Consider the following 15,371-nt stretch of genomic DNA (forward strand, 5'->3'; position numbering starts at 1 on the left):
CCACACACATCCACACCCACTCACACACATCCACAGATATCCACAAGTATCTACATGTATCCACATCCACACACACCAACACACATCCACATGTATCCACATGCAGCCACACACATTCACAAGTATCCACACACATTCATACACATCCACACGTATCCATACACATCCACATGTATCCACACATATCCACCTGCCACCCATGTGCATCCACACGCATCCACATGTATTCACATGTGCCCACACACATATATACACATCCACACACACCCACACATGCCCTTGCTCCGAAAGTCCACTCCTGTGCAGAGTCTAGCTGCAGGGAAGCTGGTTCCCCTTGCACTGGTGCCCAGAACCCATACAGCAGCCCTCCACCCTGTGCTCTGAAAACACACGTTGTCCACATCTGATGGGAAATTAGATCCATTCCTGTAAACCCAAAACATTCCTCTTTAAAGAATCTGTGCGGTCTGGGCGGCCTCTGGTACTGAGGTTCCCCCCGCTTCTTCCTTCCTCCCCATTGCCTCTCCTTAGCGGTCAGATACAGTCTGTGCCGAGGATGGCTTAGAGCCGGATGCACAATTCTAGACTTAGGACTTCCTGGTGGTACTTCAATTCTTCAAAGAAAAAAAATTTTTCACTTAAAAAGCAAGTGGGACCCCAAAGTTGGTGAACCTGCAGAGGTCTGCTCCTGCCTGCGGGCCTGCATGGAGCGAGGGCCTTGCTCCCACTGTCTCCTCTCTAATCCCCAAAGACCGCCCCCTTCCCAGCCCCCCAACCATGCCTCGCAACCAGCCATCCTCATGGGTAGGTGTGTTGATTTTAAAATCTTCTGGAACCTCTGGTGTGTTTTATTCTCCTTTCCCTGCACTTTTAGAATTCCCCAAGGCAAAAGGACAGCTACGTATTACTGGACAGTGGACTGCAATGGTCTCAGCAAGGACACAGAAGCCTCACCGCTCAGTCAGAGGCCCCTGGGCCTGTGGGAAGGTCGAGACCACCGCACCCTCAGGGCTGTTCTGAGGATTCAATATACTAATATATATAACGTGCTTAAAGCAGAGCTCGGCACAGGGTGTGTGTGTATGTGTGTGTGTGTGTGTGTGTCTATACACACATGCCACTACTAACCATGGGCCTTGGTGGAGTTTCTAAACCTCTTCAGACTCCTCATAAATAAAATGAAAGGAACGACCAAGGGCTATTGTGAAAATTGGATGAAACGCTGTATGTACAATGCCTGCCAGGAACACAACGGGTGTCAGAAAATCAAGTCCTTTCTTCTCCTCTCCCTCCTTCCGTCACGTCCCTGCCCCCAGGATAGTGATGCTCAGGAGCAGGGTACTAGTGCTATTTAAACAAGTCATAAACGCAGCCTCTTCCTAAGAACCGGAGGCTTTGATCTGACACAATAATTGTGTGTCAGGGACTCACAGTGAGCCCAACCCTGTAACTAGGAGAGGCTTGGTGAAGTGTAAGGGGAATCTGTAGCCCCACACACAATCCAGAACTAGGCAGAGTTTTGGAAGGGAGAAGAGGAGGAGGGATGGGGGAGGAGGAGGAGAAAGAGGAGAAGGAGCTGGAGGAGGTGGACTTAGGGAACCATGTTGATGAAGACAAGCTGATGGCAGCTGGATCATTCAGCCATGAAGCTTGGTGTCAACCCTGCCTGCCTCACTCAGCCTCGAGCTAGAGGTTGTCCCCACAACTAGAGGATGAGCAGGGGCCCCTTCCAGGCCAAGCCAGATCCAAGCCCATGTGGGTCACGACAAGACCCTGGGCATCCTGCTCCACAGCAGGCAGACTCAGAAGCTTGCCATCAAGGGCACAGTGCACCCCATGCCCTGACCCACGGAGGAAGCTGCCATGGTCTGAATGTCTGCATTCCCCTAAATTCACAAGTTGAAATCTTAACCCCCCAGAAGTGATGGTATGAGGGGGTGGGGACTCTGGGAGGTGCTGAGGTCATAAGGGTGGAGCCCTCAGGAATGGGATTGTGAAACTGGAAGCGTTAATTGCTCAGTCATGTCCAACTCTTTGCAACCGCATAGACTGTGGCCCACCAGGCTCCTCTGTCCATGGGATTCTCCAGGCAAGGATACTGGGGTGGGTTGCCATACCTTCCTCCAGGGGATCTTCCTGACCCAGGGATTGAACCCACGTCTCCTGCATTGCAGGCAGATTCTTTACCGCTGAGCCACCAAGCAATGGGATGAGCACTCTTATAAAAGACCCCACGGTGCTCCCAGCCTCTTCCATCACTTGAGGACATAGCAAGGAGGTAGCCATCAGCAGCCCGGAAGAGGCCCTTCACCAGGAGCCGTCTACACTGGTGCCCTCATCCTGGACTCCAGAGCCCTGAGGCATGAGTTTCTGCTGTTTGTCAACCATCCAGTCCATGGTATTTTGTTATAGCAGCCAGAACAGACTGAGACAGAAGCTGTCCTTGAGCTGATCTTCCTGGTGACCCCAGGGTCTTGCCTCAGACAGTGGCCTCCCAAGATGCCAAGCCCCCTCCTAGTCCTGCCCCATTCTTGCTTCCTCCCTCCTCCAGGAACTGGATCCTGTCCCCGTGACACCCTGTGACCCCTCCAGGAAAGAACACATCACTGGGGACTTAGACAGTCCTTGCCCTGCCTATTCATTGAGACTCACAAACGTCAGAGACTGAAGCTTATGAACCGGGCCACACACTTAGCACAGTGTGCCTTGGCCAACAAGGTCTCAAAGCATCTCTGTTTCCCTAGCAACCCCGCCCCCCAGTCGCGGGCTTCTGCTCAGTCCTTGAACCACCAGGACCTCGTCACCTCCAGATGGTGTGTCTTGCGCCCGAGCCCACGACTGCTGTTATCCTGGTCACCAGGAAGACAATCTCCATCTTTATCTATCACTGTGGAGCCCATCCATCACACTCAAGGCAGTCAACAAATTCTGTCTTTTGTCATAAATATTTGTGGCAAGATGGACCTCAGCTAGGCCTAGACCAGGGCCAGTCCAGGGACCTCCCAGGGAATGGGTCTTCCATCGCCCAGCTTTGCAAGAAACACTCAAGAACTCTTGGGGTTGTTTACCCCAGCTGTTTGCACCTGGTGAGCAAAGCACATGGTCACCACCTCCTCATGCACCAGGAGACCAGGGGCAGGATGCCAGATGGGCATTAAAGCCAGTGTGAGAAGTCAGAGGGAGCCTCTGAGCTTGGCAGGACCCTCATTCCACCAGGTACCTTATCCGCAGTTTCATGTTCCTTGCAGGCCTGGGGGCTCTGAAACCACACCTCTGCCGGCAGGTCAGCCAGTCACCCTGCTGTGTGTGAGTGTCTCATTAGTGTGTGAACTCTGCCAGTAAGAACAACTCTTGTCTTTGGATCTCTTGGTCACATCTTCCAGTCACTCCTGCATCATGGCAACTCTGCGTTTTCCTGGTTCATCCCTCTCTCTCTCTTTTTAAGTTGGCTGCACCAGGCCTTAGGTGGGACACATGGGACCTTCAGCTGTGGCATGCAGGATCTTAGGTGCAGCATGGGGGGATCTAGTTCCCTAACCAGGGATCCAACCCAGGCCCCCTGCATTGGGAGTGTGGAGTCTTAGCCACTGGACCACCAGGGAAGTCCTTCCCTGGTTCATTTTCACATTTCCTCAAATCCTTTGGTCAGCAGGCAGGGTTGAAACCACGAATGCATAAAAGCTTGCTTTAGCCTCTCCTGTGGCCTACAGAATACCTTGCCTGATGGTACCCCTTGAAAAAAAAAATTGAAATGCGTGAGTGAAAAGAGAGATACATTTCACCATAAATGCACCAACAACCGTGGGCTAAGATCTACTAGGGAGCAGGCTGGGGAGGAGAGAACTGAGATGTCAGGTGGAAAGGCAGTTCTCCAGGGCTGTGTGGCCTGGCTGGAGTGAGTGGCAGAGACCTTTCTTGGTCATGGAACATCCACAAGCTTCCACACGTTTCCAGCCTCTTCCTGATCAGGCTGCTTTTAGCCAGCATGCTGTGGGCAGAGGTGATGAACTGTCCACCACTGTGACAGCCTCCACATGACCTTCCAGCACTCTCTGTCCCTAACAGGTGCCTGCTGCCATTAGTGAAACCTTTCTGAAATTCTCTGCACCCCCAGGAAAGGCTCCCTTGAAGAGGGGGGTTATCTGGTCAAGAGTCCACTTCCAACTTGATAGCACATTAAAAACATCCCTTCACGAATTCCGCTCCCCTGAGGTTACTGAGAGGCTGAGACCATTGGTCCCTAGACTCAGTGAGGGAAAGAGATGCCTCCAGGCCACCCAGGATAAAGACAGTGAGGAGAGGGTCTCAGCTCCCTGCAGCCCCCTCCCTGCCCCGTCCCATCTAAGAAGCACAAGTGCCGGAAAGTGGTGCTCAATCAACAGCAGCTTGTGCTCGAATGACACGTCTGAACGCTGAGGCCACTGCATTTTTCTCACTGGCTGGGAGCTTGGGAAGCCCGATACACTCCTTTGAAGTCTGCTCAGAGCCTGGGGAATGCATGGATTTGTGGGGGCCTCTGACAATATGGGGGCAGATAAGACCCTCTTGGGCTCAAGTATCAAGAGACTTTCCCAACTTTGTAAATGTTGCTGGGAAAATAAGGAGAACGAGAACTCGGCCTTTTTTTTTTTTTTTTTTTTTTTAAGCAGGAAGTGTTGAAGCCCTTTTGCTTCTAGGTTAGGCTAAAAAGAATAGCATGCTTAGTGGCTAAGTTGTGTCCAACTCTTTGTGACCACATGGACTGTAACCTGCCAGGCTCCTCTGTCCATGGGATTATCCCAGGCAAGAATACTGGAGTGGGGTGCCATTCATTTCCTTCTCCGGGGGATCTTCCCGACACAGGGATGGAACCCACATCTTCTGCACTGGCAGGTGGCTTCTTTACCACTGAGCCACCAGGGAAGCACAAAGAACAGACACCATGACTGCTCTTGGGGGATACAGAGGCCATCAACTTGGGCCAGGGGACTTCTGATTGAGAATATTCCAGGAAGGATTCCTGCCTGGGCAGAGACCCTCCAAGGACATACTCTGCACCTTCTCGTTTCTCCGCTTCAAGAGCTCTGGACTTCCTTTGTTTTATGTTGGGTCACTGCCACCAGAAACCCTGCACACACTAAACTGACCTCACCCTAGGGGGTCCCAGGGGAGCGTGGGAGGTGGCGACTCCGTACCAATTTTGGTGAGCCACTTGGCCACGGCGCCGTAGATCTCGTCCAGAATGAGAATGACCACCAGGTTGATGATGACCGCTGTGGCCGTCACCGTCACCCGGACGTTGGAGCGTGTGGCCTTGTTGAGAGACAGAGCAGCCGCAGTAGTGATGCGATAGACGATGACCCCAAAGACGATGGAGAACGTCAAGGCGATCTGTTAGGGAAAACAGGGAGAGTCACAGGTCAGTGGACAGCCGCTGCCCACCTATGGCTAGATTCTGTGCCACATCGGGTAGTGTTAACCTGGGGGACAACAAGGCGCTGCCAACCCCGGAAACTCATACAAATTCCTGCATGGGGGCATTTTCCAGGAGAGAATGTCTCTCCCTTTTATTAGATTCCAAATGGCCTATAACACACAAGCACACACACACAGAGTAAGGTTACCAGTGAGGGGCAGGGCAATACAGGGGTGGGGAAAAGAGTTATTATGGAATTCTATTAAATCATGTGTGTGAAACTTCTGGAAATTGTAAAGCATCATAGAATTTAAAAATTTCTCATTCAATTACAAGAAATTGTAAAATTTGTTTGTTGTTTAGTCTCTAAGTCACGTCCAACTCCTTGTGACCCCATGGACTGCAGCACGCCAGGCTCCTCTGTCCATACCAGAGTAGAGATTCCCTGATAGCTCAGTTGGTAAAGAACCCGCCTGCAATGCAGGAGACTCCAGTTCGATTCCTGGGTTGGGAAGATCCACTGGAGAAGGAATAGGCTTCCCACTCCAGTATTCTTGGGCTTCCCTTGCAGCTCAGATGGTAAAGAATCCACCCACAATATGGGAGACCTGGGTTAGATCCCTGGGTTGGGAAGATCCCCTGGAGAAGGGAAAGGCTACCCACTCCAGTATTCTGGCCTGGAGAATTCCATGGACTGTATATCCATGGGGTCACAAAGAGTTAGACACGACTGAGACACTTTCACTTCACTTCTTCTATACTAGAGTGGGTTGTTATTTCCTTTTCCAGGGGATCTTCCTGACCCAGGGGTCAAACCCACGTCTCCTGTTTGGCAGGAAGGTTCTTTATCACTGAGAAGTCTTATAAATAAAAGCAAATCTATAGAAATGTAAAGAAAGAAAAGAAGACCGACGCTGAATGCATGGTGTAGGACACAGGTGTTGGGATTCCTTTCATTGGGGAGCTTGCCCTCTACCATGGGGCTAAGTTCAACCATAGTAAATACTAAATAATAATTAGGATGGAGTTGTATCAAGTGAACAGTGTAGTTGTGAACACGACTGACAGCACAAAGGAGCTAGGGAAGAGCTTGTGAAGAAGGAGATTTAAAGCGCATATTTTAGGGACTTCCCTGGTGATCCAGTGGTTAAGAATCCGCCTTGCAATGCAGGGGACTCCAGCTTGTTCCCAGCAAACTAAGATGCCACATGGCAAGGGGCAACCAAGCCTGCGTGCTGCAACTACCAAGACACGCATCTGTTTATTTTAGTCGCTCAGTTGTGTCCGACTCTTTTCTGCCTCATGGACTGTAGCCTGCCAGGCTCCTCTGTCTATGAAATTTCACAGGCAAGAATACTGGAGCAGGTTGCCATTTCCTTCTCCAGGGGATCTTCCCGACCCAGGGACTGAACCCATGTCTTCTGTACTGGCAGGCGGATTCTTTACCACTGAGCCACCAGGGAGCCACTGGGGCTATGAAGACCAGGAGCTGCAACTAGACAGTCCACACACAACAACAAAGGGTCCATGTGATGCTATGAAGATCCTGTGTGCCTCAAGTAAACCCAACACAGCCAAATAATATGTAAAAAATGGATAAATAATATTTTAAGAATTCACAAATTAGTTCAAAAATCAAAAATAAAATAAAATACATCTTTACTGAAAGGCAGCAAGGAGCCATTGAAGGTATCTGAGCTGACAAGGGTTAGAGGCAGAGCTTTAGGGGGTGGGTACGAAAGGTGGCTTAAAGGAGAAAAAAGGGAAAGAAATCCAGGGTGAGAATTTTATGTTATTATTATTTTTTTCAGGATGAGAATTTTAGACTCTTGGTCCTCAGGGTGAGCAAAGCATCACTCTACCAGGCCATTTAAATGGGGGCTGTTGGGAGTCCCTTGGACTGCAAGGAGGCCAAAGCAGTCAATCCTAAAGGAAATCAACCCTGAATATTCACTGGAAGGACTGATGCTGAAGCTCCAATACTTTGACCACCTTATGGGAAGAGCTGACTTATTGGAAAAGATCCTGATGCTGGGAAAGACTGAGGGCAGCAGGAGAAGGGGGCAACAGAGGATGAGATGGTTGGACGGCATCATCGGCTCCATGGATATGAATTTGAGCAAACTCTGGGAGCTGGTGAAGGACAGGGAAGCCTGGAGACCTGCGGTCCATGGGGTTGCAAAGAGTTCAGACTTAGCGACTGAACAACAACAGACGACAACTGGCACAGAGGTCTCTGGGCACTATGTTTAGAAGGAGAGTTTACCAGCCACTTGACCTGGAGGGCCAGCCCCACTTCCTTTTTCCAGAACCTAAGAACAACGAGACTCCCTCTCCCCTCCCATCACAGTCAAGGAGGGGCCGTTTCCATGAAGCACAAGGGTGTGAGGGGCAGAAGGTGGAGGGGATCGGCCAGGTGTGCGACCTGCTCATGTCAAGGCTCTAATTCCTTTCCATCAGTGGAGTCTTCTTTCTTGAATTCTTTCTGCAAAAGGAGGCGGTTCAAGTCACATCCCCTCTGGGTGGGGAAGGAGGGGTGGATGCTGGCTGGGGAGGACGAAATGAAAAACATGGGGAGAGAAAGAGCCAGGTGAAAGGTTCCTGTGAGAAAACACACTGCCCTGGACTGCGGTGTCCCCTCCCTAGAAAGGAGGGGAGGACGGGGGTAGGGGATGGGGGTGGTGAGGGGAGAGGAGCGGGGTGGAGCCTCTGGCCCCTGCAGCCCGTGAATGACACCTGGGTGGGCTGCACTGGGGAATGGGTTGCAGATGTGGCCACGTGCAGAAGTCCCGGGCCACCGGGGTTGCCAGTGACAGCCTCAGCCGTGTACTGTGCATCCTCGTGTACTTTACAAACATGTGTCTGTGGACGATGGTGAGAAAAAGGGGCCCCTCTGTAAGGAAGGCAGGATGGCAGCGGCCCTGGGGAGAGGGAAACTGTGTGTGTGGGGGAGGGGTGGTGGGTGGAGAGGTTAGATGAGAAAAACACTCGGTGGGAGGCCGCTCCTCTGATGGGGTGTGGGCGGGGTGGCAGAATCTCAGCCTCCAGGACCGGGGAGGGATGAGGACCCTGGACATGGGGAAACCTGGACATGACATCACCTCCCACCAACAACAGAGACGTCCCACCTCCCTCTCCTCTGGGATCGTCACCGCCAGACAGCAAGGGCCTGGAAAAATGAGCTGTGAGATTCTTTTCCCTCAAAATCGCCTTTGCAGTGAAGGCCAGTGATGGAAGCATTGATGCAGCAAAGTGGAGAGGCCAGGGCATTGAAGAGTGTGTGTGTCTGTGTGTGCGCACACACACCTAGGGCTAGGTGTACAGGGAGGATGGGGGGAAACAGCCATGGCAAAAACATCCCCTGCTTTGGGGTCCCAGGGGTGGGGAGGAGACCAGCTTCCACCTCCTTCTTTAAGAGGCCCCCCTGCTGCCAAGCTGAGGATAGAGCATGCTTCCTGGTCACCCAAAGTGTGGTTTGGACCCCGCCATCTCGCCTGTGAGCTTGAGAAACAGGCATCACAAGCACGAGTCTAGACCTACGGGCTCAGAATCCTCACTTCTTGAGATTCCTCCTCTTCTAGCGGCCCTGCTCCACTCACTCAGGGCACTCCTTTTCCCCACCCTCCCTCCTTCTTGGCTCCACCTTCATGCCCCTCTTCAGCACCCGGATGCTGTGCTCTGCCACCCCAACTTGCCTGGTCTCAATTTTCCATCCCACTCTTCTGAACCTCTCCTTTGGTGTCTCCCACAAACACCTCGAGATTCGCGATTTTCAAGTGGGGAGAGCTTGGAGAGCACCGACCCCATGCCAGGATCAATTTGCAGGTGAGGAAACAGGTGTAGGAGGTGACTTGCTCAAGCTCACAAGGTGCATACTACAAACCCAGCTCCTAGATCATGGGAGAAACTAAGGAATTTCAGCCTTTAGGGATCATCCACATCCAGCCTTTGATCTCACAGACAAGGAAAACGAGGACCAAGAAGCAGCAATGGGACTGGTCCGAGGTCCGCGAGATACATGGCAAAACCATCATCATCATCAACAACAGTTGATCCACAGAGGGAGAATGGACACGCGTCCACGTATGCCTGAGTCGCTTTGCTGTCCACCCGAAACCAGCACAACACTGTTCATCAGCTGTACTCATAGTCAACAAAAAGAGTACAGAATGCAGCGCTTGGAAACAGCAGAAGGATCTCTGTTCATTTCTGAGGCAAACTATTGAACATCACAGTAACCCAAGTCTGTGCCTCAACCACTTCAAAGAAGCTGAATGATTCTATGAAGACCCACAAGATCTTCTAGAAATAATACCCAAAAAAAGATGTGATTTTCACCATAGAGGATTGGAATGCAAAAGTAGAAAGTCAAGAGATACCCAGAATAACAAGCAAGGTTAGCCTTGGAGTACAAAGTGAAGCAAGGCAAAGGCTAACAGAGTTTTGTCGAGAACATCCTGATCATAGCAAACACCCTTTTCCAACAAACCAAGAGACGACCCTCCATATAGACATCACCAGATGATCAATACTGAAATCACATTGATTATGTTCTTTGCAACCAAAGATGGAGAAGCTCTATACAGTCAGTAAACACAAGACCTGGAGCTGACTGTGGCTCAGATTATGAGCTCCTATTGCAAAATTAAATTGAAGAAAGTAGGGAAAACCACTAGACCATTCACACATGTGCTAAATCAAATTCCTCATTTTCATACAGTGGAGGTGACAAATAGATTCAAGAGATTAGATCTGATAGACAAAGGTCCTGAGGAACTATGGATGGAGGTTCGTAACACTGCACAGGACACAGTGACCAAAACCATCCCAAAGAAGAGGAAATACAACAATACTCCAATATAAAATAAAAAGTTAAAAAAAACTCCAGTGTAATATAAAACATGTTCTAATCACTACATCTAATTATCAAGAAAACAAAATAGCTCTCACATTAATTGCTTTAAGCATAGCATAATGAATAATTAAAAATTACAGACTAATGTTTCAGCAATATTCTATCAAACAAGACAAAGGCCAACAAACGGTGACTTCATCTACTCACAGATTCTACCCACATTTCCCATGGTCATTTTGAAGAACATGCCTCTCACTAGATATCACTTGATTAAGGCAAGATATTACTGAACTTTAAGCTAATGCTTATAATAACTAAATTAATTGGATGAATGGTATTACATATTCATAAAATATCAGTATTAAAAAAACCAGCTAATCCATGTGTGCCCTCCTGATTTCATTATTTCAGCCACACCTGTTTAGCATGATTCCTTATATTAACCACACGTGCTAAACCTTTGGTAGATACAATTCAGTTCCATCCAGTATCTGAATTCTTCTCTATGGTTCCAAGATCAACCCAGGACTTTTGGCACCAAATCCAGCACTCTTCTCATCACTTTGGCTGTGTTATTGATTTTGTTTATTAAATTCAACAAGTGTTTTCTGACCACTTACTGCACCATCTGAGGTGTATTTCATGTTTGTGATCAGGTCCCCCAGCTGGACCAAAAGTGGAAATTGATCATGTACTTCTCTCTGTGCCTTTTGCAACTACAGAGAGGTGCCTCCTGCATGGAACATGTTTGGTAAAGATTTGCTGACCCTCAGCTCTGGCAGTTTCCCCCTCCTGCACGTGGTCACCTATCATGGCCTCTGGGTCTCTTGGTGGGTCTTTTTTAATACATTTTTTTTGGCCAATTCCCTGACCAGGGATCAAACCTGTACTCCCTGCAGTGGACACTCAGAGTCCTAATCACTGGACCACCAGGGGAGCCTCTTTAATACAATGTTTAAATGTTACTTTCCATTTACAGTTATTACAAAATATTGGCTGTGTTCCCCAAGTTGCACAGTACATTCTTGTGGCTCTTAGTGTTTGAATTCCATAATCTTACATCTGGATACAGCCAAATTGCAGTGGAAGCCACGTTATGGAGCCCAGAGTCCTAATTTCACACGATGAGAGACACAGGAGGGACAGCTAATCTGGTCCCTACCCTCTGGGACTTGCATTCTAAATGGAAGTTGAGAAGACCATGGCACCCATACAATACGGGTGCTCCTTTGGAAAAGGGACTGGCTACCCACTCCAGTATTCTTGCCTGGGAAATCCCATGGACAGAGAAGCCTGGCGGGCTACAGTCCATAGGGTCGTTAAGAGTAGACATGACTGAAACGACTGAGCAAGCACACTGAGACCCTGCACACTCCCTAAATTGTCAGCATCACCACCCTTGGATCCAACCAGACCCAGTGTTGTGGCTGTTTTGAAACTTTGCAGAAGAAAGAAGAATGCAAAACTGTCATGACCTTGACCCTTACCACATACCCCTGACCATAGTCCTGGCTATAAGACCTCTCCCTACTCCCCAGGGAAGGGGGCACAGTTCTTGAGGTGCAAGACTACAGTGCTCCCTCTCTGCCTAGAAAAGAAATAAAGCCACTTTCTTCCTTCTTGGAAGGACAGATGCTGAAGCTGAAGTTCCAATACTTCGGCCACCCGATGAGAAGAACTGACTCATTAGAAAAGACCCTGATACTGGGAAAGATTGAAGGCAGAAGGAAAAGGGGATGACAGAGGATGAGAAGGTTGGATAGCATCACCAACTCGATGGACATGAGTTTGAGCAAGCTCCAGGAGATAGTGAAGAACAGGGAAGCCTGGCGTGCTGCAGTCCATGGGGTCGCAAGCAGTCGGACACAACTGAGTGACTGAATTGAAAGGTCTCCATATTTCTGTTCAGCATCCGTGAACACAGAACAAAGATTTTGGCCTCAAGATGTGATGCCTTTAAAGAGTTTTGAGCAGAGGAGTAATGTGATGTGACCTAGATTTGGAAAAGATCAGCAGGCTGGGGCCAGAGTAACAGCAGGGAGCTGAGTTAGGAGGCCACTTGATAATCCAAGTGATGGAGGAGAGTTTCTGATGACTGGTCTCCAATATACAAACATGAGTCAATGGTTATCTTGGGCGTGGGAGGAAAGTTTAGGCACCCTGCTCTAAAGGGAGGGAATTACCTCTGATAATCCTCCCATAGAAAAAGGACACAAAAAGAGGATTCATTCAAAAAGGAAAGGAGCATTAGCTCCATACTCTGGGTTGGAGAAGAAAGAGAAGCTTCATCTTTGTCCAGCCAGGCCTCTTCCATGGATGAGGAAGATGAACGCTGCATTGCACTTTTCTTGGCCCTCATCAGTCCATGAAAAATACCCCCAACAGATGACAGACTGGCATTGCTAAAAGCCTCCTCGTGGTCATGGCCTGGCATCTTCTGCCAAGGGTTAGTCACTACAGGTAGAAGAGGAAATGATACTGGATACTCAACTTCATTGCCAAAGGTGCCCTGGGCTAATTCTGTAACAATAAAAGCCACTCTTTTACAAACATTATCCTGACCCCTTTATTTCAAACTCCACACCTTGTTCTAGGGTAATGCAAGCCCCTTCTGGAGACTGGATTTTTTAAAAAATGAAAAAAAAATGGGGAAAAGTTAGCATAATATAAGGATTTAAAAAAAAAAAACACAAATTGGTAGGGGGCTATATAATTTATTATCCAACTTGGAATGCATTTTAATAATTTTATTCATCTGTTTATTTTTGCCTGTGCTGGGTCTTCATTGCTGTGCAAGCTTTTCTCCAGTTGGGGTGAGCAGGGGCTACTCTTCGTTGCATTGTGTGGCCTTCTGGCAGTGGCTTCTCTTGTTGTGGAGCAGGGACTCGAGGCACAAGGGCTTTGGCAGCTGCAGCACGTAGGCTCAGGCTCACACTTCCTGGGCTCTGTGCACACAGGCTCAATAGTTGTGGTGCACAGGTTTCCCAGCATGTGGGATCTTCCTGGACCAGCAGTCTAACCCGTCTCCTGTTCCTCTGAGAGGACCATGGCTTCATCTTCACTAGCCCCTCATCATCCCCGCAGCATCACAGACTAACACCCCCCAGCATTCACACAGCAGGATCCCCATGCACATGGCAGAACCAGGTATTCCCACCAGGAAATTACCATGAACAAGATGGAGGCGAAGTTCATCAGGTAACCTGGGAAACGATCTTTCCAGGTCAGCTTATCTTCATCGTCCTGGGGAGAAACAGGAGAACAGTGACCATCAGATGCTGTAAGTAACAGATATAAAATGTCCCTCAGTTTTCCATAAATGTGTATATCATTCATCACTCTACTTAGAGACGTTTTTGGTCTCTGATGCCTTACCCTCCACATCAACAACAGCTCTCCTAATTCTGTGACTTCTAGATCTGATTTCAGCCTCACACTGGGCTAAAGTTTCAGTTCAACTGCTCTATCTGCTGTGTGATCTTTGCTGTGCCTCTTAACATTTCTTTCTATTTCTTCATCTGCTAAATGGGCACAGTCATGACCCTCATCCTGACTCATGCACAAGATGGTTTATTTGCTTTATTTTAATGAGAAACACACGAACGTGGTAAAGTGGGGGACAAATGATAGATACAAATGACCACAGAGCAGCATCCTAGAATAGATCATCATTTATATCAGACATCACCACTGACCTTAGATCCCGAGTGTGCAAATTACCCACAATTTTTGTTTTTCAAAGAACCTGTACGTGTTGTTATTTGTTCCCTCCAAAACAACTGTTCTGCCCTGGTCACAAAGGCAGACAACTCAAGGTGCAGGCTCAGCTGATGCCTTGCTATCAGTCTGGCTGAGAACCAGACTCCATCCAGTTCACCCCCTGCTCTCTTGGGACCTCTGTATCCCTGACCACATCCACCTTCCCTGCCCCCTTAGATCCCTCACCTGGTAGGGTGAAGCCCACCAGGTACAAGGGGTAAAAACCTCTGCCAATTAACTGCCACATAATTTTAGCCTGGGCGCTGGATTTGATGCTTTTGAACTGTGGTGTTGGAGAAGACTCTTCAGGGCCCCTTGGACTGCAAGGAGCTCAGAGAAGTCAATCCTAAAGGAAGTCAACCCTGAATATTCATTGGAAGGACTGATGCTGAAGCTGAAGCTCCAATACTTTGGCCACCTGATGGGAAGAGCTGACTCATTGGAAAAGACCCTGATGCTGGGAAAGACTGAAAGCAGGAGGAGAAGGGGACGACAGAGGATGAGATGGTTGGATGGCATCGTCGACTTGATGGACATGAGTTTGAGCAAACTCTGGGAGATGATGATGGACAGGGAAGCCTGGAGTGCTGCAGTCCATGGAGTCGTGAAGAGTCAGACATGACTGAGCGACTGAACAACTGGATTTCTTTGAGCTGCCATTCTTTACAATTAGAATGGATATAGTGCCCCGCCGACTACAAGGTTGCCTCAAAGGCCAGCTAAAGCCATGCTGGGGAGGATGCAGTGGAAACGGCAAAGCCCTCCACGCTGGCGAGGTAGGGCTCCTGCATTTCTGCAGCCTAACTCGGCAAGCCAGCGTTCCAGGCCCCTTTCTGCTTCTCTCTCCCTCCTCACCAGATTTCAGAACACACCTGATCTGACTCTAGCAACAGCGCCATCTAGGCTTTGAAAGCTTGTACTGTAGGCTTCCCCAGTGGCTCAGCAGTAAAGAATCTGCCTGCAATGCAGGAGACTCAGATTCGATCCCTGTGTCAGGAAGATCCCCTAAAGGAGGAAATGACAACCCACTCCCGTATTCTTGCCTGGAGAATCCCACAGAGGAGCCCGGCGGGCTACAGTCCATAGGGTCGCAAAGAGTCAGACATGACTGAGCGACTAAACTACCATCACCACTGTAAGCGAAGGGCCTTCTTGGCCTGAAAATCTTCTTTCTAAAAGCCTCTGTGAGCCAACCTTGTGCAGACTTTGCGGCCATGCACAGTGGGGAGACAGAGGACAGTGGACATAGTCACTGTCCCCAGGGGGCTCCCTGTTTAATGGGGTGGAAGTGATAACCATACACAAAAAGAGCTTCAGGAATCCCGTGCCAGTTCAGGAATGTGGGTTATCCTGGGAGTGAGC

At 49.2% G+C, this 15,371-nt stretch overlaps 1 protein-coding gene across 1 annotated transcript in view; it reads right to left on the minus strand.

Moving 5' to 3' along the window:
* ANO2 (anoctamin 2) overlaps positions 1–15,371 on the minus strand; it is a 337,925-nt gene that overhangs the window by 63,545 nt on the left and 259,009 nt on the right. Inside the window, exons 15-16 of the mRNA XM_055568880.1 lie at positions 13,419–13,493; positions 5,175–5,370 (exon numbers count right to left, since the gene is read on the minus strand). Of these exons, the coding sequence (XP_055424855.1) occupies positions 5,175–5,370; positions 13,419–13,493 (271 nt within the window). The remainder of the gene's footprint in view (positions 1–5,174; positions 5,371–13,418; positions 13,494–15,371) is intronic.

This window comes from Bubalus kerabau, chromosome 1 (assembly GCF_029407905.1).
Source record: "Bubalus kerabau isolate K-KA32 ecotype Philippines breed swamp buffalo chromosome 1, PCC_UOA_SB_1v2, whole genome shotgun sequence".
Classification (NCBI taxonomy): domain Eukaryota; kingdom Metazoa; phylum Chordata; class Mammalia; order Artiodactyla; family Bovidae; genus Bubalus; species Bubalus kerabau.